Below are 19,412 nucleotides of genomic sequence, written 5' to 3' on the forward strand. Positions count from 1 at the left end.
AGTGCGGGTATAGTGTGCTCTCGGTGGAGCTGCCAACAGCTTATTGCAGAGAGAACGGCAGCGTATTATGTAGGCTGATACCTATTTAGAAATCCGCTGGGCTGAAATCGCTGTGCCCTTTGAGTGTTCTGTGATAGATACAAAAAGACGTGGAGACTTACAGAAGGCCTGAGTCCTGTCTATGTGAAAGGCCAATGCCCTTCAACATGCAGGGTATGGAGCATAGCGTCCCTGGGGGATGCATGAGGTTTGGGGAAGAATACAGGTGAAACTATGGGCTCATTGATGTGGAACAAGGTGCAGACTTTGGTTAAAAAAGTTGGATGTGGCTTCAAGGTTACTTTGTCCTTGGTAAAAACCCTATAAGGCAGGCCCACTGTCAAAGCCCCAGTCTTGCTAACCCTGCTTGCAGAGGTAATGGCTATCAGAAACAGCACCTTCATTAGAAAGAAAGGGATGTGTAAGTCACCAAGGGCTCGAAGGGGGCCTCATAAGGCAATCTAAAACCAAGTTCAAGTCCCAGGAGGGCGCTGGGGCCCTATGCAGAGGGTAGAGTTTCTAGAGGCCTTTACGGAACCTCCTGGTGATAGGATGAACTAAGACAGATGATCTGTCAACCTACTCGTGCCAGGCCACTATCACTGTGAGATGTACCTTGACAGCAGAAATGGATGGGCCCCCACCCTTCAGGTGGAACATGTAGTTAAGAACACAAGGAAGCAGTGAGTGCGAATATCAGACTGAATCTGCTGACTCCAGGAAGAGAACCATTTCCATTTCTGCAGGTAAATGACTCTGGTAAATGGCCTTCTGCTGGGGAGAAGAACTGTTCTCACCTGTTCCCAGCCCAGGGATTCAGCACCGTGGAACCAGAGAAGGTGAAGGGTCTGAGGCTGAGGGTGTAGTAATTTGCCTTGATTCTGGGAGAGGAAGTTGTGGCATTGTGGAAGTGGATATGGTGGTTCGATGGACATGCTTTGGAAGTATGGGAACCACATATGCATGGACCATGAAGGAGCTATCAAGATGACTCAAGCTTTATCGGACTGAATCTTGCATAAGATGCTTGGGATAAGTGGAACCAGTGGGAAAGCAGAATATAGTGGTTTGTTCCAATGGATTAGGCAGGTGTTGCCCAACGATCCCTCACCCAGTCCTGTGTGGGAACAGAAGCAAGGACACTTGGCGTTGTGGAGGGTTGCAAAAAGGTCTATTGATGGATAGCCCCACCGGTGGAAGACAGAGGCGAACACAACTGGATGCAACTCCCACTCGTGGTCAGTGGAAACTTGTGGCTCAAAGCATCTGCCATAGCATTGTTCACACCATGTAGGTATGATGCTCGTAAAGTGACCCCATGATGAATACACCAGTTCCAAAGGTGGAATGCTTCTACACAACGGGATGGAGAGCAGGCACCCCCCTGCCTGTTGAGATAAAACATGGTAATCATATTGTCTGTGAATATGTGAACGAAGCGATTGGCAATGGTGGGAACAAAATGTCTGAGTGCATTCTTTGCGACTTTGAGCTCAAGAAGATTGATGGGTAGAACAGTTTTGTGTGGCAATCACCTGAGAGGCGTGCTCTTGCAGGGAGGTGTCAATCGTGATCAGTACAGTTGATTTGGGTCGAGGGAAGGGGACCCGCATAAGAAGACTGTCGGGTGATGTCCGCCATTTCAGAGAGTCCAACATGTACTTGGAGATGGTAACTAGCTTGTGAAGGGGGTGACGGGATGGTGTAGACGGAGCTTGATCCTGCCTTGAGGGCGGGGGGCTGGACTCGATGACCTCTCGAGGTCCCTTCCAGTCCTATGATTCTATGATTCTATGATTCTATGGCGTATAGACTGATGCTAGCCAGTGATGCAGGGCAGGGAAATGTAGGTGCACATGTTGGACAATGTATGGTAGTGGCCATATGGACCATCAACTCAGAACAGGTAAGTACAGTAGTAGAAGGGCTCAGGCAGATAAGGAGTTGAGGCGAACCCCAATGAACTCTATGTCCTGAACGGGATCCAGAGTTGATTTCTGTTTGTTTATCAGGAATCCCAGATGATGGAACAGGTGTCTGGTCCTAAAGACCATGCTGGTTGCTTCTGTACATAAGCCGCCCTTTATGAGGCAGTCATTTAGGTAGGGAAAAATCATGACCCCCTGCTGTCGAAGGTAAGCTGTCACTACTGTGAGGACCTCTGAAATGACCCGGGGGTGGAGGATAGGCCAAGCGGTAGGACTCTGTAATGTCTGATAAGCAAAAGCTTATAGGTCAATGCTATAGACTATACACATTTCTTCACACATACCCCACCACCACCAGTAATTTTTTTAACAGGCTGGCCAACAACCCAGCTCAGTCCTGGCTCACACTGGGTCTGGGACCCACCCCTGCTGCAGCTCTGCATTTAAAGTGTATTAGTGGCCAGGCAGGCAGGCAGCCCAGCTTATTTCCAGATCACTCCAGGTCCAGGAGCTCAGATCCTCCCCCACACCCCGGACAGGGGCTGCTGCTACTCCACGCTGCTGCCCCTGGGGACTATAGAATAGTCGACTAACCTATAGCAATTCATGAGGTTACTCAACTATTTAATTAACTGATATTTAACATACCTAGTCCCTGAAGAGGGACGGGGCGGAGGTACATTAGAGGGAAGTGAAGTGAAAGGAACGGTGTATCCGTATGAATGATTTCTAGCACCCACTGGTCCAATGTTATGGAGTTGCAGTGGAGGAAAAAGGGCCAGAGTCTGTGGGCAAAAAGATGATACTGGCCTGTTGGCACTGGATGCATGGGGAGCTCAGGCAGACCCTCGACCAAAGGTTCAAATCTGCTGCTTTGCAGCCTGGGAGCCTGAGGAGTGGAATTGGGGTGGGCGCGTCTTCTGAGGCCGTTGTCTAGGTCCGTTGTAGTCATATGACCCTTGCTGTGTTGGTTGTAATAATTGTCCTTGTTCCTGTTCTAAGGGGTATAGCGCTCCTGTCGATACAGTGGTGCACACATGCCCAGCGCTAGGGAGTCCTTGCTGCTATGGAGGACATCGACCATCTTGGCTGCGAAGAGCTTCTGTTTATCCATCTTAGACTGCAACTCCCTGGGCGCTCCCACTGCTTGAAGCCACGAAGCCCTGGGCCTCATGACCACTGGAGCTGTCGGCCTCGCTGCCGTGTCAGCCACATCACGTGAGGATTGTAAAGCGGTACGGACAATGGTGTGGCCCTCGTGGATGACCGATCTGAGTACGGGCCTCCTGGAGTCCGAGAAATGTTCCGTTCACTCAGCTAGTTTGTAACACTTCTCAAAGTCATGGTTCACTAGACGTGCCGAATAGTTTGTGATTCTAAGCTGCAATGTGGCAGAGGAATGTAGCTTCCTGCCAAACAATCTAGCTTCCTGTGCTCTCTGTCACTGAGAACGGATTTGAATTGTGTAGCCTTAGAGCAGGGGTAGGCAATAATTTATGACAGGGAGCCATGCCAATATTTTGGAAAGCGGTTGAGGGCCGCACTCTTCCATGACATTAATGGAGGAGGTGTAGAGTCTGGGATGGAGGTTGGGTGCAGAGGGGAGCTTTAGGTAGGAGATTGGGGTGCAGAAGGGAGACTGGAGTCTGGGAAGGAGTTTGGGTAAAGCAGGTGGTTGTGACCTAGAGCAGGGGACTTGAGTGCAGGGGTTTGGGACGTGACTCAGGGTAGAATGGGATTGTGATTTGGAGCAGGAGATTGGGGCAGCTGATCTGGGAGGGGGTACGGGTGCAAGAAGGGGACAGAGGGTTTGGATATGTTGAGTGAGGGGCAAAGGGTTGGGGCAGGGAGGGGCTGGGGTGTCAGAGGCAGGCTGTGGCCAGGAGACTTATCAGCCAGCAGCCAAACCAGCCTGCCTGCCTGCAGAGCTAAGGTTTTCAGAGCTTAAAATGTTTCCCAGCCAGCCTGCCTGCTGGCCTGGCCGTGTGCTTCAGTGAATAACTGAGCCAGAAGAGGGGGGCGTGGTTCTTCTTGACTGCCTGGTATTCAAACATGCTCCCATTGGGGGCAGGAGTGACTCCTGAAGCTTCCTCGCTCCACTCCAGTTTTGAAACAGAAATAGGGCCCAGCAGCCGCGTTACTGAATGACACCCTAGAGCGATGATTAACAACATCCATTACTGAAGAGTTGGGTTGCAGATGAGAAGAAAGGAAGACTAAGTCCTTAGGCAGCACAAAATACTCCTGCCAACTCCTTTGCATGTGGGTTGGGTGGAAACTGGGGTTCGCCATATCTCGACCAATACCCCCATAATGGGCAGAGTGATCAATGGCCTCATCGATGGGCAACGCGATCTGTCCCTGAGAAGCAGGGCTGATATTTCTCAGGAGGCCGAGTTGTTCTTCCTCCAGCTCCTGGTGCTGCACCTCTTGGCTCGAGGCTCCCCTTTGAAAAACTTCTTGTAAACTGTTTCAAGTCATCGGTGGGATACGTATCCTCTGGGATCACAGCTTCATCAGGGGACGAGGAAGAATTATCTGTAGGAGAATCCCCAGGAGCACGTGTCTCAGTTTGTTCATCCTGGATTTGGCCCTCCTCTTCTTCTGAATCCACCGTGGTTGGGAGGGTGAGAGGGTGAGGCTGGTGTGATAGATGGAACTGAAGAATTAAATCTACAAGAACCACAGTGTTCCCATGGTGGCCAGTGGAGTGGACAGTGAGGTGGAGGAAGTGGCCACTCTGATTACCACGACGGGTGGCCAGGTCTGTTGCGATCAGAATAACAGCTGTAGTGCGAGAAGAGTGTCGGGAGATGTAGTGCAGGAGGAGCGTTGTAAGGAAAAGACACTTCTCCGAGCTTCCTGTCCGAGAGAGGTATGCACAGAGAACACTGGAGATCTCACAGAGCCCCAAGAAGCACAGGATGAAAACGGTACCGGGAAGAGTTCCCTAGATAGAGGGAGGGAAGAATAGCGTCTGTCATGTCTCCCGGTGCCAAGGATTCCCAGTCAGGTCTCAGCGGAGCTGCACGTTTGTCATTCAGGTGGTCTTTTATCGGTGCCGATGTCACAGAACGTAGCTCCAATGATTTTTGGGGCAGCTATTTGGGTGCCGGTGCCATCACCTCTGCCAGTGCCGAGTCTTGTGATCTCGCGAGCACCGGTGTCACAGTCTGTGAGCGGGACCTTTCCAATGCCGAGGAGACTGGGTCAGCACCAAAGCAGTGCAGGAGGTTGCAGAAGCAGCACTGCTAGATGGTCTCAGCGCCATAGTACCAGAGGTGCCCAGTGTATCTCCCTTGCTCACTGTCATGACCATGAGGGTTAGCCAGCAGCCTGGGGACTAAGGGGTTAACTATGTCCCTTACCTAAGCCAGGTAGAGTCAGCCAATAGGAATGTAGGTAGGAACTTCAAACTGGGACAAAGGAATTTGGGGGTTTTCCCTCCTTTGTCTCGGAGCAGTTTCTCTCAAAGACTGTAAGTAGGGTAAAGTTTAGATAAATCCATTAGGTTTTATTGTTTTATGGTTTGGGAATGGGAATCTGATGTCTGTGCATTTAAAAATGGGTTTTCCTCTACATTGTAACTAAGATTTGGCCCATGGTGGAATCCCTCTGTCACACACCGACCCGTCTGGCCCGTGTGGGGGCCCTCCCCCGTGGGAGGGGGGGAACCCTTAGCCGCCGGTCGCAACTGCACTGTCAGTCTTTATAGGGGTTCTCTGAGGCGGAGGGGGACCTGGGCCCTCCCCCTCTCCAGGTCCCAGCCCAGGACCTTAAGGGTAGGCATCCTCGATGCGCTGCCCGACCGGGGGGGGCCATGACCACAACTCGCCGGTCCCCGGGTCTCCCTGACCTTGTCCTGGGCTACTTCCTCCATCTCGGCTATTCCTTGTCCATCCTCGCCTTCTCGGGGGAGGGGAGGGGATTCACCTCTTCACGCTGCGTTGATCCGCCGTTGGTGCCTCCGGCGCCCTGTCGGTGTTGGTCCGGGTCTCTGCTGGCCCGGTCCACCTCGGCCGTGCCTTCCTCCACCTCCCTGCTCCCGGTCGGGAGTCATCTTTTGAAGCCGGCGCCCCTTTCCAGGGATGCCAGCGCCAGCGCGCTGAGTCCTCCGCTCCCCCGCCCCCGGGCGCTTGTTCGGGGGCCGACAGCGCCTGCGCGGTCAGTCGTCTCCGAACAGGCTCGGCAGAGCCACCCCGTCTCCCCGGCAGCTACGTCGCCCGGCGCTTGAGTGCGGGGCGCAGGGCTAGCATCCGCGGCCCCTGCCGCCCCGTCATACCCTCCATGAGTATATTAATTTGTGACGTTTCCATCTAGTCATTATGCTTGCAACAGGAATATTGTGGTGATAATTACAGTTCTTTCTCTTTTCTTTTTATTAACCTGGTACTGGTTAATTTTTGTGTCCTGGTTTTACTTTTGGGGCTGAGATTTCCAAGTGGTCTCTCCCTGGTTTCCTTATCATTACTTAGGTGGTGGCAGTGGATTTTTTTATCCCCAAAATCTAGGGGGGAAGCTTTATACCAAAGCCTGGAAAGATAAGGTTTTGGGGTACTTGCAGCCCCCCACTTCTGCACTTATCATGCCAGAGAGGGGAAGAAGCCTTGACACTCACTCTGGGTGGGGGGGGAGAGATCTTGCAGGAGAGGCTCTCTTTGAGTGATTTCTCGGCAAGGAGGAGACAGCCCTCTTTTCAACAGCCTGCACAGGAGGTCTAGATGGCTGTGATTTGCAAGTGGGCTGCGTAGCCTTTTCAAAGAGGATCACGCAGAGCCAAAGCTCCCTGTCATTCCGGACCCTAGTCCTGAGGCTGCAGCAGTGTTCACATTTTTGAGGGACATGAGCTTCCCCAAGACAATGAATACATGCTGAGTGGCCATCCAAAACAGGGTTGCAGTCCTGACATGTGTTGTATTTTTTGATCCCCGTTGAGCTTGATGGTGGGCCCAGTGGTTAATTTTCTGGATTGGCCCCCTCGGCTTCTTCTCAGACTTTTTTCTTTAAATGGGGGAAAGAAAAGTGGCGGATAAGGGCTGAGATTAGTCAAGCGAGTTGGCGTTCAGTTGGGAGTTGCCCCACAGCTCCCTTAGCAACAGAAAAACTCTTTTTTTTTAAATAGGTAACCAGAACAAGAATAAAGAACAAATAAGCAATTAACTAAGAAAACTACAAACTAAGCTAACGACCTACGTGAGGAGGATGAGCGCCTGAGGTGAAAGACGAGACCGAGGGCAGTAAGTGAGGGACTGGAGAGGGAGTGTCGGGCTGTGTGTAAAGTGCCAGTGCACAAATGGCATGAGGTGCCAACAACTGCTAGAAAAGCTCTGACCTGTGGCTCCGGGACGACCCAACACCCACAGTGGAGCATCCACGGGGACATCACCTGAAGAAGAACTCGAGGCTTTGTGTGTCTGCTGGTGGGGCACATCTCTACATGGTGCTGCACAAGCAACAGTGATTCCACCCACGAAGGGGAAAATAGACAGGGACACTGGCCACATAGCTGGGACTGATCCTGCCTTGGGCAGGGGAGCTGGGCTTGATGCCCTCCTGAGGTCTCTTCCAGCTCTATGATTCTGTGACAGCCCCCTACCCAAAGTGGGGAGCCCCAAGGGATCCGGGGCCTGATTCACCTGCACTTACACCAGCCTTACACCAGGGTCTCTCTATTTTCAACCCTGGGCCCCTCCCATTTTACCCCCCGGGGCAGATGAGAGCAGGATCAGGCCCCAGGCTGCAAAGGGAGGATGAAGGATCCCAGAGAAATGTTCATGAGACTCACAAGTAACAGTTCCTCGCCCCCCCCCCCCCCGCCCCGGCAGCCAGCAGCGCGGCACATTCTGCCTCCCAGTCGCACTCACCTGGCCCGCGAGATCTACACACACGCCTGGGAACGTATCATAAAAATAATCGAACCGCTGATTTCTGAGCCGACACAGGGTGGCCTGGACCCTCCCCAGCACGGGCTTCCCGTCGGTGTCTCTGTGCAGCAGAGGGAAGAGAAAGGGGAAGTGGGAGAGGGTCCCTTGCTGGGGTGGGTGGGGGTTTGGGTGGCAGGGTGACCCCCCCAGCACAGAGACAAAGGCGGGGGGGGGGGACAGGGACATGTCACAACCTGGTCAAAGAGCCGCAGGGGAGGGGAGTCAGTTCCAGGGGAGTCACTCCCCCTTTACTGGCCCGGCAGGGCTGGGTTCACACTCACCGGCCACACACCCGCAGGTGGAGCGTCTCGTCCAGCACCGTCACCACGGGGGGCAGCTGGAGGGTCACTTCGAACTTGGGCGGCTCTGGAGGGCAGAGAGGGAGGGGGTGGAAAGGACCCACAGCCCCAGCTCGGGGGGTTCCTCACAAGATGTGAGCTCCATGCTGGGGTGGGGGGAGCTGTCAGAAATGGCACCCTGAGAGCCACTGCTAATGGCCCTGTTTGCCCCAGCCCCCTCCCTCTGGCTGCTCCCACGGCCCCCAGCACCGGCAGGACTGGGAGAAGGAAGAGCAGGACGAAGTGACCCCGCTCAGCTCTGCCTTGAAGGGGGCGAGATGTGAGGAAGGGGGGATGTTATTCACCTTGTTCTCTTGCCTGTGAGTTCTGCTGTCCTATAATAACCCCGTGGGTGTGCCTCAGTTTCCCTGGGTACTACTCCTTGCCTAGATGGTGATGGGAATTTTGGGTGTGACTGCCACAGAGAGGCTGCCCATCTGCCTGCATGTAAACAATGGCCGATGCCTTTGTCACCTGACCCAGGAGGGGATGTGACCAGGTGACACCTTTTGCCCAGGAAGCAGGACAAAGGGCAGAGATATTCCTGGGGGAGGGGCTGGGACCAGGCAGCTGGGGGTCTGAGAGGACTCTGGGCACAGAGGGGAGGGCCAGGTTCTGGGCTCCCCTTTCCCAAGAAGGCATTTACTGCATGTTCCCGGTTACTGTGCTGACAAGTCTGTTCTACGCCGCAGGGGGACAGTTGGGGTCAGTGACACTGGGGGGCTTGGAGCAGGGTGTCTGGGGAGCGGGGGGGCTGGGGACTCAGGGGCAAGGTCTCTAGTGGGGATGCTACAGTGTGTAATTAAGTAACTACAGTTTCAGCGGGAGGCTCCCCAGGAGCCAGTGAGCGTGGGGAGCCCCGTGTGACCGTAAACGTTAATGGGCCCAGGCTCCTTGGTTCCCCGTTTACACAGTTACACTTTTACATCCCTAATGTCCCCGGGAGCAGGGGCCACTTGGGGGTCTCATTGGCCGGGTGTCTGAGCGCTGAGGTGTTGGGGCTGCAGGCCGATGGGGACTGGTTGGGACCCACAGGGATCAGGCTCAGCAGCAGCATCTGAGGCCTCCGGCAGGGCTTATGGCCAACTGGGGCAAGACTATATGGAAGGGGTCCATGAACTAGGAAGGGAACAGGCCCAGAAGAGTTGATCTGCTTCTCTGACCGTCCCAAGCTCAGGAACGCCCCCTGGCAGGCCGAACCCGGGGGTGGGTCAGTACCCCAACAGCCATGTGCCCCATGCTCTGCATTCTGCTGTTTGCGCTTCACACTTGCACCAAAGGCAACCGTGTCCACAGGCCCGAGACTTCCCCAGGGGTCCACAAATGAAATGAAGTTGAAACCAGCTGCAGAGTGGAACAGGGAGCCTCAATTCCCCTCCTCCAGGCCCCAGAGCAGAATGGGGCAGGGACGCGAGGGGCAAGAACCCTGAATTCCTCTCCCCAGAATCCCAACACCCCAGAACAGAGGTGCAGGGTCTCATGGTGCTGGCTGGGTCAGTCCCACGGCTCTGAGCTCCCAGGGACCCCCAGACACATCACCCCCAGGAGACTCATGAATCCTCCCCCCCACCCTCAGTCGCTGCCCCGGCCCCGCTGCGCACCGTACTCTTCCACGCTGAACGAACGCCTGGTCCCCTGCACCTCGATGGCGTACGGCCCCAGGGCCGGCTCGGCAGCCAGCGGGAGGGACAGATCCACGATGCCCTGCTGCGGAGTCACATCTCGCCACTGGGCGATGCGGTTCCCGTGGGGATCCTGGCACACGGACACGCCCTGCTCAGCCGCTGCCCGCACACGGCTCCACCCGGCAGCCCCCGAGTGCCTGGCGCTGCTGGCGGGGCTGGATCGACGGCCGGGGCCTCAGATCTTCTCCTTAGCCTGGAGCAGGCACCCCCGGGTAGCCCTGGGCAAGTTCCCACCCCCAACGGTACCTCCCACCAACACCCTGCAACCCTGACCCAAGGGCACCGGCTCGGGAACAGGCTCCCGTGGGCTTCCCATCTCCAGCCTGGACAAAGCCCAGGGAACAGCCCTAGGGACCGTCTCCATCTCAGCTCTAGGCCTCTGTGTAACGTTCCCTGTTCCCCTCCCCCAAGCAGCCTCCCCAAACCTCCACCCCCCTGCTCTGCAGCTCCCAGAGACACCCCCCCTTCCCAAGGGAGCCCCCACTTAGTTCCCCACTGGCCTGACCCAGCGTGTGGGGGCTGCGAACATTCGGGATGAGTGATTCAGGCAGGGATCCCAGCCAGGGCCCCACCCCCCAGCCCCTGGACAGCCTCAGATGATGCAAACACGGGTGGGGAGGACGTAACCCGATGGCACAAATGTCCCTCCCCACCCCCACATGGCCCAGCCCAGAAACACCCTCTGCTCTGGGACCCTGTGCACCCCACGGGCAGGGGGTCTAGGCTGGTTGCTGGACCCTGTGGTCAGAGCCCAGACCCCTCTGGGATCCCCACGACTGAACCCCCCCCCACTGCCCTCGGCTGAGCCAGACGGGAGGAGGAGGCTGGGGGGACAGACTGACCTGCAGGGTCACCAGGGGCAGCTGCAAAGCAAACAGACAGGAGATGCCGGTTAGAGGGACAGGACCCCCCCCCCCCCCACGGCTCTGCCTGGGACTGCCCAGGGCCCGAGTGCCTCTGATACCCCCCTCCCACCCACACTCTCACCAGCCCTCATACCTCCCCCCACCCCCCTTTAACCGGCCTGCTCGCCCTGCCTCCCCCCCACGCTCTGCTCTGCCCCGCCCCCGCTCTCACATGCCTGGTGGAATGTGTTACCCTGCCCTTCACCCCCTTCACCCCGCCCCACCCCACCCTCACAGGCCACATGTAACGAGTTACCCTGTTACCCTGCCCTCCCCCCTCCCCCCGCCTGCCCCGCCCCCGCTTTCACCCCACCCCCGCCCCCACCGGCCTGCCCCACCCCCGCTCTCACCCTGCCCCCGCTCTCACCCCACCCCCGCCCCCACCGGCCTGCCCCAGCCCCGCTCTCACACTACCCCTGCTCTCACCCCACCCCCGCCCCCACCGGCCTGCCCCACCCCCGCTCTCACCCCACCCCCGCTCTCACCCCACCCCCGCTCTCACCGGCCTGGCGCTGGGAACAAAGTCTTTGTCCAAAGTGACGATTCGAAACTTCACTGCAAAGGGGCAGAGGCAGAGGGGAGTCAGCCCCGGCCTGGTTCTCTGGGTGATTCCCGGGGGACGGTGCCAGCCGGACGCCCAGGCACTGACGGCCTCTGTGACCCCTCGCAACGGGCACAGCCCGGGCAGGGCGGCGCGAGCTTCCCCACGCTGCCTCTGCCCACGGGCCGGGGCCCTGCCCTGGGCGGCTGCCGGGAGCTGAGCCTCCAGGGCCCGGCCAGACCCCGGCCTCCCTGCGGAGGCTGCCAGAGGAGGCCGATCGGGGCCCCTGCAGCCAGCACCAAGGATGGGCTGAGACCCTTGGTTCCATGCAGGCCCCCAAACGGGCTCAGGCTTTGGGCCTCTCACCCCTGGGCCGGGTGCAGACAGGGCCCTACAAGTGAGAGTCCCGTATCCCCGGAGCCCCCCTCCCCTCCCCACAGCCCAGGGTCCCTCCCAAGGGCCTGGGGCCCCACCAAACCCCTCCTGCAGCCCCTGCCCCTCACCTGTCTGTCCCGGCTTGTAGACGGCCTTGTCCGTCTGCACAAAGGTCCCCGGCTCCAGCACCCGCAGCAGCACTGTCGTCCGCTCCGAGAACTGCAGGGTGTCCCCCCGCACCGAGAGGTGCAGCTCTGCGGCTTCCTGCTGCCCCCGAGACGGGGCTGGAACCTGCACAGGGGAACCCCAGCAAGGCCACAGTGACCAGTGACGGGCCGGTCGGGGCGCAGACCCACTACTGCGCGGGGTGGGGGGTGTCACTGACACGTATGGAGAGTGAGAGGTCTCTGCACCCCCCATCCACAGCCAGATGTGACTCTGTCAGTGCGTAGAACATCCAAAATACCCATCCCCCATCTAGTCATTGGTGCAGTGCCCAGGGAAACTGAGGCACACGCCTGGGGTTATTATAACACCTCAAGATTCACATGCAGCCTCACAAGGGGAATGAAACTTTGTCACAGGGGGGCATTGGCAGCGTGTGTTGAATATGGGACGCCTGGTGAAACTACTCGTATTCAGGGGAGTTCAACAGCAATCAGCTGACTGGGCCCCAGTTAACACACACACAGCGGAGCTGGATTCTCCACTTTGTAGCTCGAGGGGTCCCACGGGGAGAGGACACAGCAGGGGGAGCGGCAGGCTGGGGTTTGCACTCCCACTGCCATCATCGACCACTGGACCCCACCATCCCTGGGGGGCAGCAGCCAGCAAACGGGGATCTGGCCAGCAGCAGGTGCTGGTGGGAACAGGGAAGAGAGAGACAGGAAACACGGGACAATTTGCCTGCTTGTAAGAAAAAGTCAGGCACCTCCAGGAGGGCTGAAATACGGGCCAGTCCCTTTAAAAACAGGACGTCTGGTCACCCGAGGCAGGGCTGTTCGCGAGTCCCTGCTCCAGCCCTCACCAAACTGTGGGACCCTCCCGCCCAGCCAGGGACCTCCCAGCAGGCAGGCGCTCGGTGGAGCTGAAAGCCAAGGCTCCGTCTGCGCCCCCATCCCTGCCCCCTCCGGCTTGTCGCTGCTGAAGGACGCTCTGTGGCTACAGCTGCCCATGGCCAGGGCCGGGATCAGTCTGTGCCTGAGGCCTGAGGCCGGGCTGGGGCTGCAGGCCCAGGGCTGACGGGCTCGGTGCCCATGGCCAGGGCCGGGCTGGGTGGGGGGGGCTCACCTGGAAGCTCAGGTTCTCGCGCAGACGGGGCTCCTGGACCTCTCTCTCCAGCAGGGTGACATTGCTGAGCCCCTCCCCCCTCTCCAGCCGGACGCTCACCCGGACGGTCTCGTTGAGGTCGCTGAGATGAACTGACACCGTCCCCGTGTGCGGGTGGTAGAGCTGGGCTGGGCTCACCACCACATAGTGCCTGGGGAGGGGGCAGCACCGTGGGAGGGGGGAGGAGCCGGGGAGGGGAGAGCCCAGAGAAGGTCCCTTCTGCAGGAGGCAGAGCTGGGTCCGTGGTGCTTGAGGCTGATTGATCTTTCTAGCTGCAGGGCAAGGCCCTTCCACTCCTGTTCCCCCCCCCACACACACACATCCTGCCCCCCACGGACCTGGAGGCCCCCCAGGGCACAGAGAGGAGCTGAGTCCCCGTCCATCCCTGGCCTCTCAGCTGCCCCTGTGCTGGGGCTGAACAGACCCATTACTGGATCTGTGGCTGAGGGAGCCGGTGGCCCCAGGGGATTACCAGCCCATGGTACAGAGGGGCTGAGGCACAGAGAGGGGGTGTCTGCCTCTGGGGGTAGGACAAGGGGGGGGACAGGAGGGTCCCAGCATCGGGGACTGAGCTCCCGGGGAGAATGGATCTGTCCCCTTACTTTCCCGTCAAGCAGCCTCCTCACCAGTGCCCTGGGTTGATTCCAACCCCCCACACTGCCCACCACGCAGACAGACAGACAGACACGGACAGGGCTTACGGCTCTGCAGACGTCCCAGCTGTGAGGTGCAGGAGGAGCAGCAGGCCAGCCGGGGTTACCGGGGCCCCCATTCCTGGGTGCAGGCAGACGTGCTGGGACAAGGGACACACACACGTCACGCCCCTCTGAGTCCTTCTTCCTCCCTCCCACGCTCTGAGCCGGGGACCAGCCTGCTGGGCCCTGATATAGACTCTGGGGCCGGAGCTTCGCCTGTGGGCCGGGCACAGAAGGGTCGGGTCAGGTCTCTGGCAGGGGCTGGCACACGCACCTAGGACAATATTTACCCACCAACCCAGCTGCTGGATCCGAGTCTGACGGTTCTGGCTGGCAAAGGCCCAGGCGGCCAGGGGGCCCCTCGCATTGGTTACAGGCCTGGGGGCGGGACCCCTGGGGTCAGTGGCCGGGCAGTAGCCGGGATGCTGGGACAGACCAGGCAGGAGTGGGGGGAGGAGCTCGCTGAGAAATGAGTTTGTTAAAATGGGCCCTAGCAGTGACCCACGACAGCCATGCCAATGGGGAGAACGGGGGGGGGGGCTGAACTCGTCCCATGAAAACGTCTGTGAGGGGGCTGCACACCCCGCTCTGGGCAGAAGGGGTCCATCCACTGTGGCCTGAGGAAATCCTGCCCTCCCAGCCACACTGGGCAAGCTCCAAGTGCTGGGCTAGCACAAAAGGGAGCAAGACAGCTCAGTCTGGGTGGGTGCTGGAGAAGAGGGACCTGTGAAGCCATGTTTATTGCACCATTGCCCGTGGGACCAGAACTAGGTCTGCTAGGGGTAGGTCTGCACTACAGGGCAAGGTTGAATTCAGATATGCAATTTCAGCTACGTTAATTGCATAGCTGACGTCGAAGTGCCTTGACTCGGCTTTTGGCTCTGTCTACACTGCAGGAAGTATTGTTGTTTTAATTGCTTAGTACTAAATATACATGTAGCGCCCCTCTCCACCTGGTTACTTTCTTTAAGGCCAATCTGCTTACAGGTTTTGATGGAGAGGTCTGGGTTCTTCTGGATTCCGCCACCCACTCAACTTTATTTTTTCCAATGGATTTATTTGGCGGTGCCTCCACCCCCCTCACTCCTTCCTGGCAGGGTCACCAGGGCAGCTTGGGAGAAAAATTCTAACCCAGGGTAATCCCCATGTATTTGCCAGATAGTTGGAGACTCCCAGAAACACATAGGCTGTGCCTACACTGGGCCACTTATTCCGGAAAATCAGCTGCTTTTCTGGAATAAGCTGCGAGCTGCCTACACCGGCCCCTTGAATTTCCGGAAAAGCACTGACGATCTAATGTAAGAAATAAGCTGCTTTTCTGGAAAAACTATGCTGCTCCCGCTCGGGCAAAAGTCCTTTTTCCGGAAAACTGTTCTGGAAAAGGGCCAGTGTAGAGAGCACAGTAGTCTTTTCTGCAAAAAAGCCCCGATCGGGAAAATGTTGATCAGGGCTTTTTTCCGGAAAAGCGCGTCTACATTGGCCACAGACGCTTTTCCGGAAAAAGGGCTTTTCCGGAAAAGCATCCTGCCAATGTAGATGCTCTTTTTCCGGAAATACTTATAATGGAAAACTGTTCCGTTTTAAGCATTTCCGGAAAATCATGCCAGTGTAGACGTAGCCATGCACTATAATAAACACAGTTATATTAAACAGGAGACAAATATAACAGAACAGGGTAAAACACTATTTTTAAGTTCACCGGTGCCCAACAACTGTAAGGTTAGTGTCCCGTTGGTACGTGCACTTTGTTGGGGCCCTTGATGACTTTTGACCACAAAATTCTTCTCTGCAGTGGTTTAGCAGTAGGGCTGACTGGGTCCAGTACAGCCCAAAGGACTCATAAGCGGGAGAAGGTGGTAAATCCCGCACAGGTTTAATATGCAGCAGGTAATAAAATCCCCAAGCAAATTCCCTGACTTACTAACTAAGGGTATGTCTACACTACAAAGTTAGTTCGAACTAACGGACGTTAGTTCGAACTAACTTTCATAGGCGCTACACTAGCGCTCCGTTAGTTCAAATTTAATTCGAACTAACTTTCATAGGCGCTACACTAGCGCTCCGTTAGTTCGAATTTAATTCGAACTAACGGAGCACTTAGTTCGAACTAGGTAATCCTCATTCCATGAGGATTAAGCCTAGTTCGAACTTACTAGTTCGAATTAAGGGCTGTGTAGACCCTTAATTCGAACTAGTGGGAGGCTAGCCCTCCCCAGCTTTCCCTGGTGGCCACTCTGGCCAACACCAGGGAAACTCGTCTGCCCCCCTCCCGGCCCCGGGTTCCTTAAAGGGGCACAGGCTGGCTACGGTGCCCGGGCCAGGTGCAAGCCTGCCAGCACCCAGCCAGCAGACCCTGCACCTGGCACGGATCGAGCCACCCACCCGATGCCCCCCAGCCCTCCCCCTCTTCCCGGGACCAGGCTGGCGGCTCCTGGGAGCTTGCCCGGGACTGCAAGAGGCGGGCACCCTCCTGGGCTAGTGCGGACATCGTGGACCTTGTCCACGACCTCCGCACTAGGCACAGGAAAGTGGCCGTCTAGGGCAGGAGAGCTGCCAGCCTGGCCACCCAGGAGCAGGTGTGCATGAAAATCAAGGGAGACCAGTGAGACCCCCGACCCTGAGCTTACTGCCGACAGCGGCCAACCCTAGGGACCCTGGAGGGGATGGACCGAAGACAGTGACCAAGCCATTTGTCTCGTGCCATCCCTCTCCAGCCTTCCACAAATCTTGGGCAGGGACACCACTCCTACCCCCTGGCTAATACCACTCCATGGACCCAACCTCCATGACTTGATCTCACTTCCCTTTCAACTCTGTTCTAGTTCTAGCCTTCACAGCCTCCTGCAGCAAGGAGTTCCACAGGTTGACTCTTTGCTTTGTGAAGAACAACTTTCTCTTACTAGTTTGAAGCCTGCTACCCATTCCTTTCCTTTGGTGTCCTCTAGTCCTTCTTTATGGGAACTAATGAAGAACTTTTCTAGATGCACCCTCTCCACCCAACTCCTGCTTTTAGAGACCTCTATCCTGTCCCCCCTCCGTCTCCTCTTTTCTAAGCTGAGAAGTCCCAGTCTCTTTAGCCTCTCTTCATATGGGACCTGTTCCCAACCCCTGATCACTGTAGTTGCCCTCCCCTCTCCCAGCCTCTCTCTTCCCCTCTCCCACCTCCTTTTCCCAGTCTCCCCCAATTTTGTTCAATAAAGACAGATTCTATTTTTGAACACAATTGTCCTTTATTTTGTACATCAGGAAGGGGGGCTAGGGAAGGGTAAGTGGAAGGAGGTGAGGGAGGAATGGGGTACGCGCTCCCGATGGGGAGGACTGGGCTGGCTCTGCGGGCTTCTGGGGGTGGAAGCTCTCCTGCAGCCCCCCAATTGCCTCCTCTCCGCAGATGGCAGCCTGCGGCAAGTGCAGCCGGGCTGATGGCCGAGTGCTGTGATGTGCCCAGTGTGGGCAGTCCGGGAACTCCAAGCCAGGACTGCTTTGCTAGCAGGGCACCCCTGAGAACTGTCTGTCCGGGGTGGGGTCGGGACCCTTTAAGCACAGCCCTCAGCTAGCCTGAGACAGCATCTCCACGCTCTAAGTCCTCCTCTGATGCCCTGCCGGCACTGCTTCCAGCCATCCTTAAGCCTGGTTCAGGGTCTACTTAATGTGGACATGCTACTTCGAATTAGCAAAACGCTAATTCGAACTAGTTTTTTAGTCTGGATCCGTTAGTTCCAATTAGCTTAGTTCAAATTAACTAATTCGAACTAAGTTAGTTCGAACTAACGTTGTAGTGTAGACGTACCCTGCCTTACTAACTAAAAGATGCTGCACTCACACACTCCATGGATGAGGCTCAGGTTCAGAGATGACTCGGTCACTGCAGAGGGGCTGGTCTCTTCTGGCAGGGATCCTCCTCAGGCAGGAATCAGGCTGCTTCAATCCCGGAATTTCCCCTCACCACAAAGGGGTGCCAGGCTCAAGGTGCAGGCCACACAACTGCACCAAAATTCAAACTATAATCTCCTAGCCCAGCATTCAGACACACACAGCAGGCAGCAGCCCCGAACCAGCAGACGGGAAAGAGCTGACCATGGTGGCTGGTCTCACCCAGGGAGCGGGAGAGCCAGCTCTGCCTCGCTGGGGAAGCCTCCCAGCAAACTCCACAAACTGGGAATCAACAGTGGAGACATAACACCCAGCTGAGGGATCCTGCCTTCCGGTCCCTAGAGGCTAGTTCTCAGGGGGAACCCTGCATGCAGGCCTGGGGTTCACTAGCTCCCACACAGCCAGCTTCCCCTTCCCAGGCTGGCTCCAGACTCTCCCACCAATGGCTCCTCCTTCCCCTCCTGAACTCCCTGGGAGGGGCATCTCACTCCCTATGGGTTGCCGGGCAGACTCTGTCCCTGGTAGGGAGGGGGAGCCAAGGCAAACTCCGTGCGCCTGTCCCTGAGCTGCCAGCAGACAGAGCCCCAGGAATCTAGGTCATCTCCTTGGGGTTACAGACACATATAGGCTGTGTCTACATTGGCACCCTTTTCTGGAAAAGGGATGCTAATGAGACACTTCCGAATTGCAAATGCTGCAGGGATTTAAATTTTCCCTTGGCATTTGCATGAACATGGCTGCCGCTTTTTTCCTGCTCGGGGCTTTGCCGGAAAAAAGCGCCAGTCTAGACGGGATCTTTCGGGAAATAAAGCTGGATGGGGAGCAGCCTCTGGGGTGCCAGGGCCAGGACACCAGCCTAGCAGAGGATGGGTGGGAGGTGGCAGTGACATCACAAAGGGCCTATTGTATGACCACAGCCTATTGGGGGACAGTGATGACCTCACAAAGAGTCTCTGGCAACAAGCACTCAGGACAGAGGTGCACGGCCGGGGCAAACGCCGAGTTTCCTGCGGCTTGGCAGCAGCATGGCCCCTTCTCAGGGTCTCTGCAGGGGCCGGATGGAGAAGTGGGACCGAGGGGCGGGGGCAGGAGCCTCGTCGACATTTTCTCCTTCCCTGCAGCTGGTCCTGTCGTCCCAGGTGACAAGGTAGGAGCCTCGGAAAGGTTTGGAGCCTGCTCAGTCTGGTTCCCCTTTGCTCCATTCCCTCTCTCTGTCTCGCCTTCTCCTGCGTCTTTTTCCCTTTCCCTGCCCCACCAAGCAGGAGGAAGTGTTGGGGAGTTGGGACAGTGGGAAGCCTCACACAGAACTCAGACTGGCAGAGTTCTCGGAGCAGGCGACCTGGCCCTCCATTTGGACGTGTGCTGAGACCCACCCCCCACCTCCTAGCTCCCAGAGTCTTGCTCCCGAATGGCCAAGCGGGTGGTTACTGACGGAGGACACTTGCAGCCTTTCGTTCTCTTTCAAACCGATTTCGGGGAGTCATTATTAACAGTTCCCAGCCATGCGGGAAGTGCCTAACACCTGGGGTTCCACAGGGGTCTGCTTATTAAGTTTGCAGATGACCCCAAGCTGGGAAGGGTGGCAAGTGCTTTGGAGGACAGGGTCATACTTCAAACTGCTTTGGACAAACTGGAGACATGGGCTGAAGTAAACAGGATGAAGTTTAATGAGGAGAAATGCAAAGCGCTCCACTTAGAAAGGAACCACCCATTTCACACATGCTGAATGGCTAGGAAGGAGTCCTGCAGGAAGGGATCTAGGGCGTCAGAGTGGACCACAAGC

At 56.9% G+C, this 19,412-nt stretch overlaps 1 protein-coding gene across 1 annotated transcript in view; it reads right to left on the reverse strand.

Annotated features, from left to right (window-relative positions):
* Positions 1-14,639, reverse strand: part of LOC102462598 (alpha-2-macroglobulin-like protein 1) — a 91,965-nt gene extending 77,326 nt beyond the window's left edge. Inside the window, exons 1-8 of the mRNA XM_075918666.1 lie at positions 13,766-14,639; positions 13,026-13,215; positions 11,864-12,026; positions 11,322-11,374; positions 10,757-10,777; positions 9,831-9,984; positions 8,173-8,257; positions 7,832-7,952 (exon numbers count right to left, since the gene is read on the reverse strand). Coding sequence (XP_075774781.1) covers positions 7,832-7,952; positions 8,173-8,257; positions 9,831-9,984; positions 10,757-10,777; positions 11,322-11,374; positions 11,864-12,026; positions 13,026-13,215; positions 13,766-13,836 — 858 coding nt within the window. The 5' untranslated portion in view covers positions 13,837-14,639. The remainder of the gene's footprint in view (positions 1-7,831; positions 7,953-8,172; positions 8,258-9,830; positions 9,985-10,756; positions 10,778-11,321; positions 11,375-11,863; positions 12,027-13,025; positions 13,216-13,765) is intronic.
* Positions 14,640-19,412: the final 4,773 nt, after the last annotated feature.

Source organism: Pelodiscus sinensis, unplaced genomic scaffold, assembly GCF_049634645.1.
Source record: "Pelodiscus sinensis isolate JC-2024 unplaced genomic scaffold, ASM4963464v1 ctg39, whole genome shotgun sequence".
NCBI lineage: Eukaryota > Metazoa > Chordata > Testudines > Trionychidae > Pelodiscus > Pelodiscus sinensis.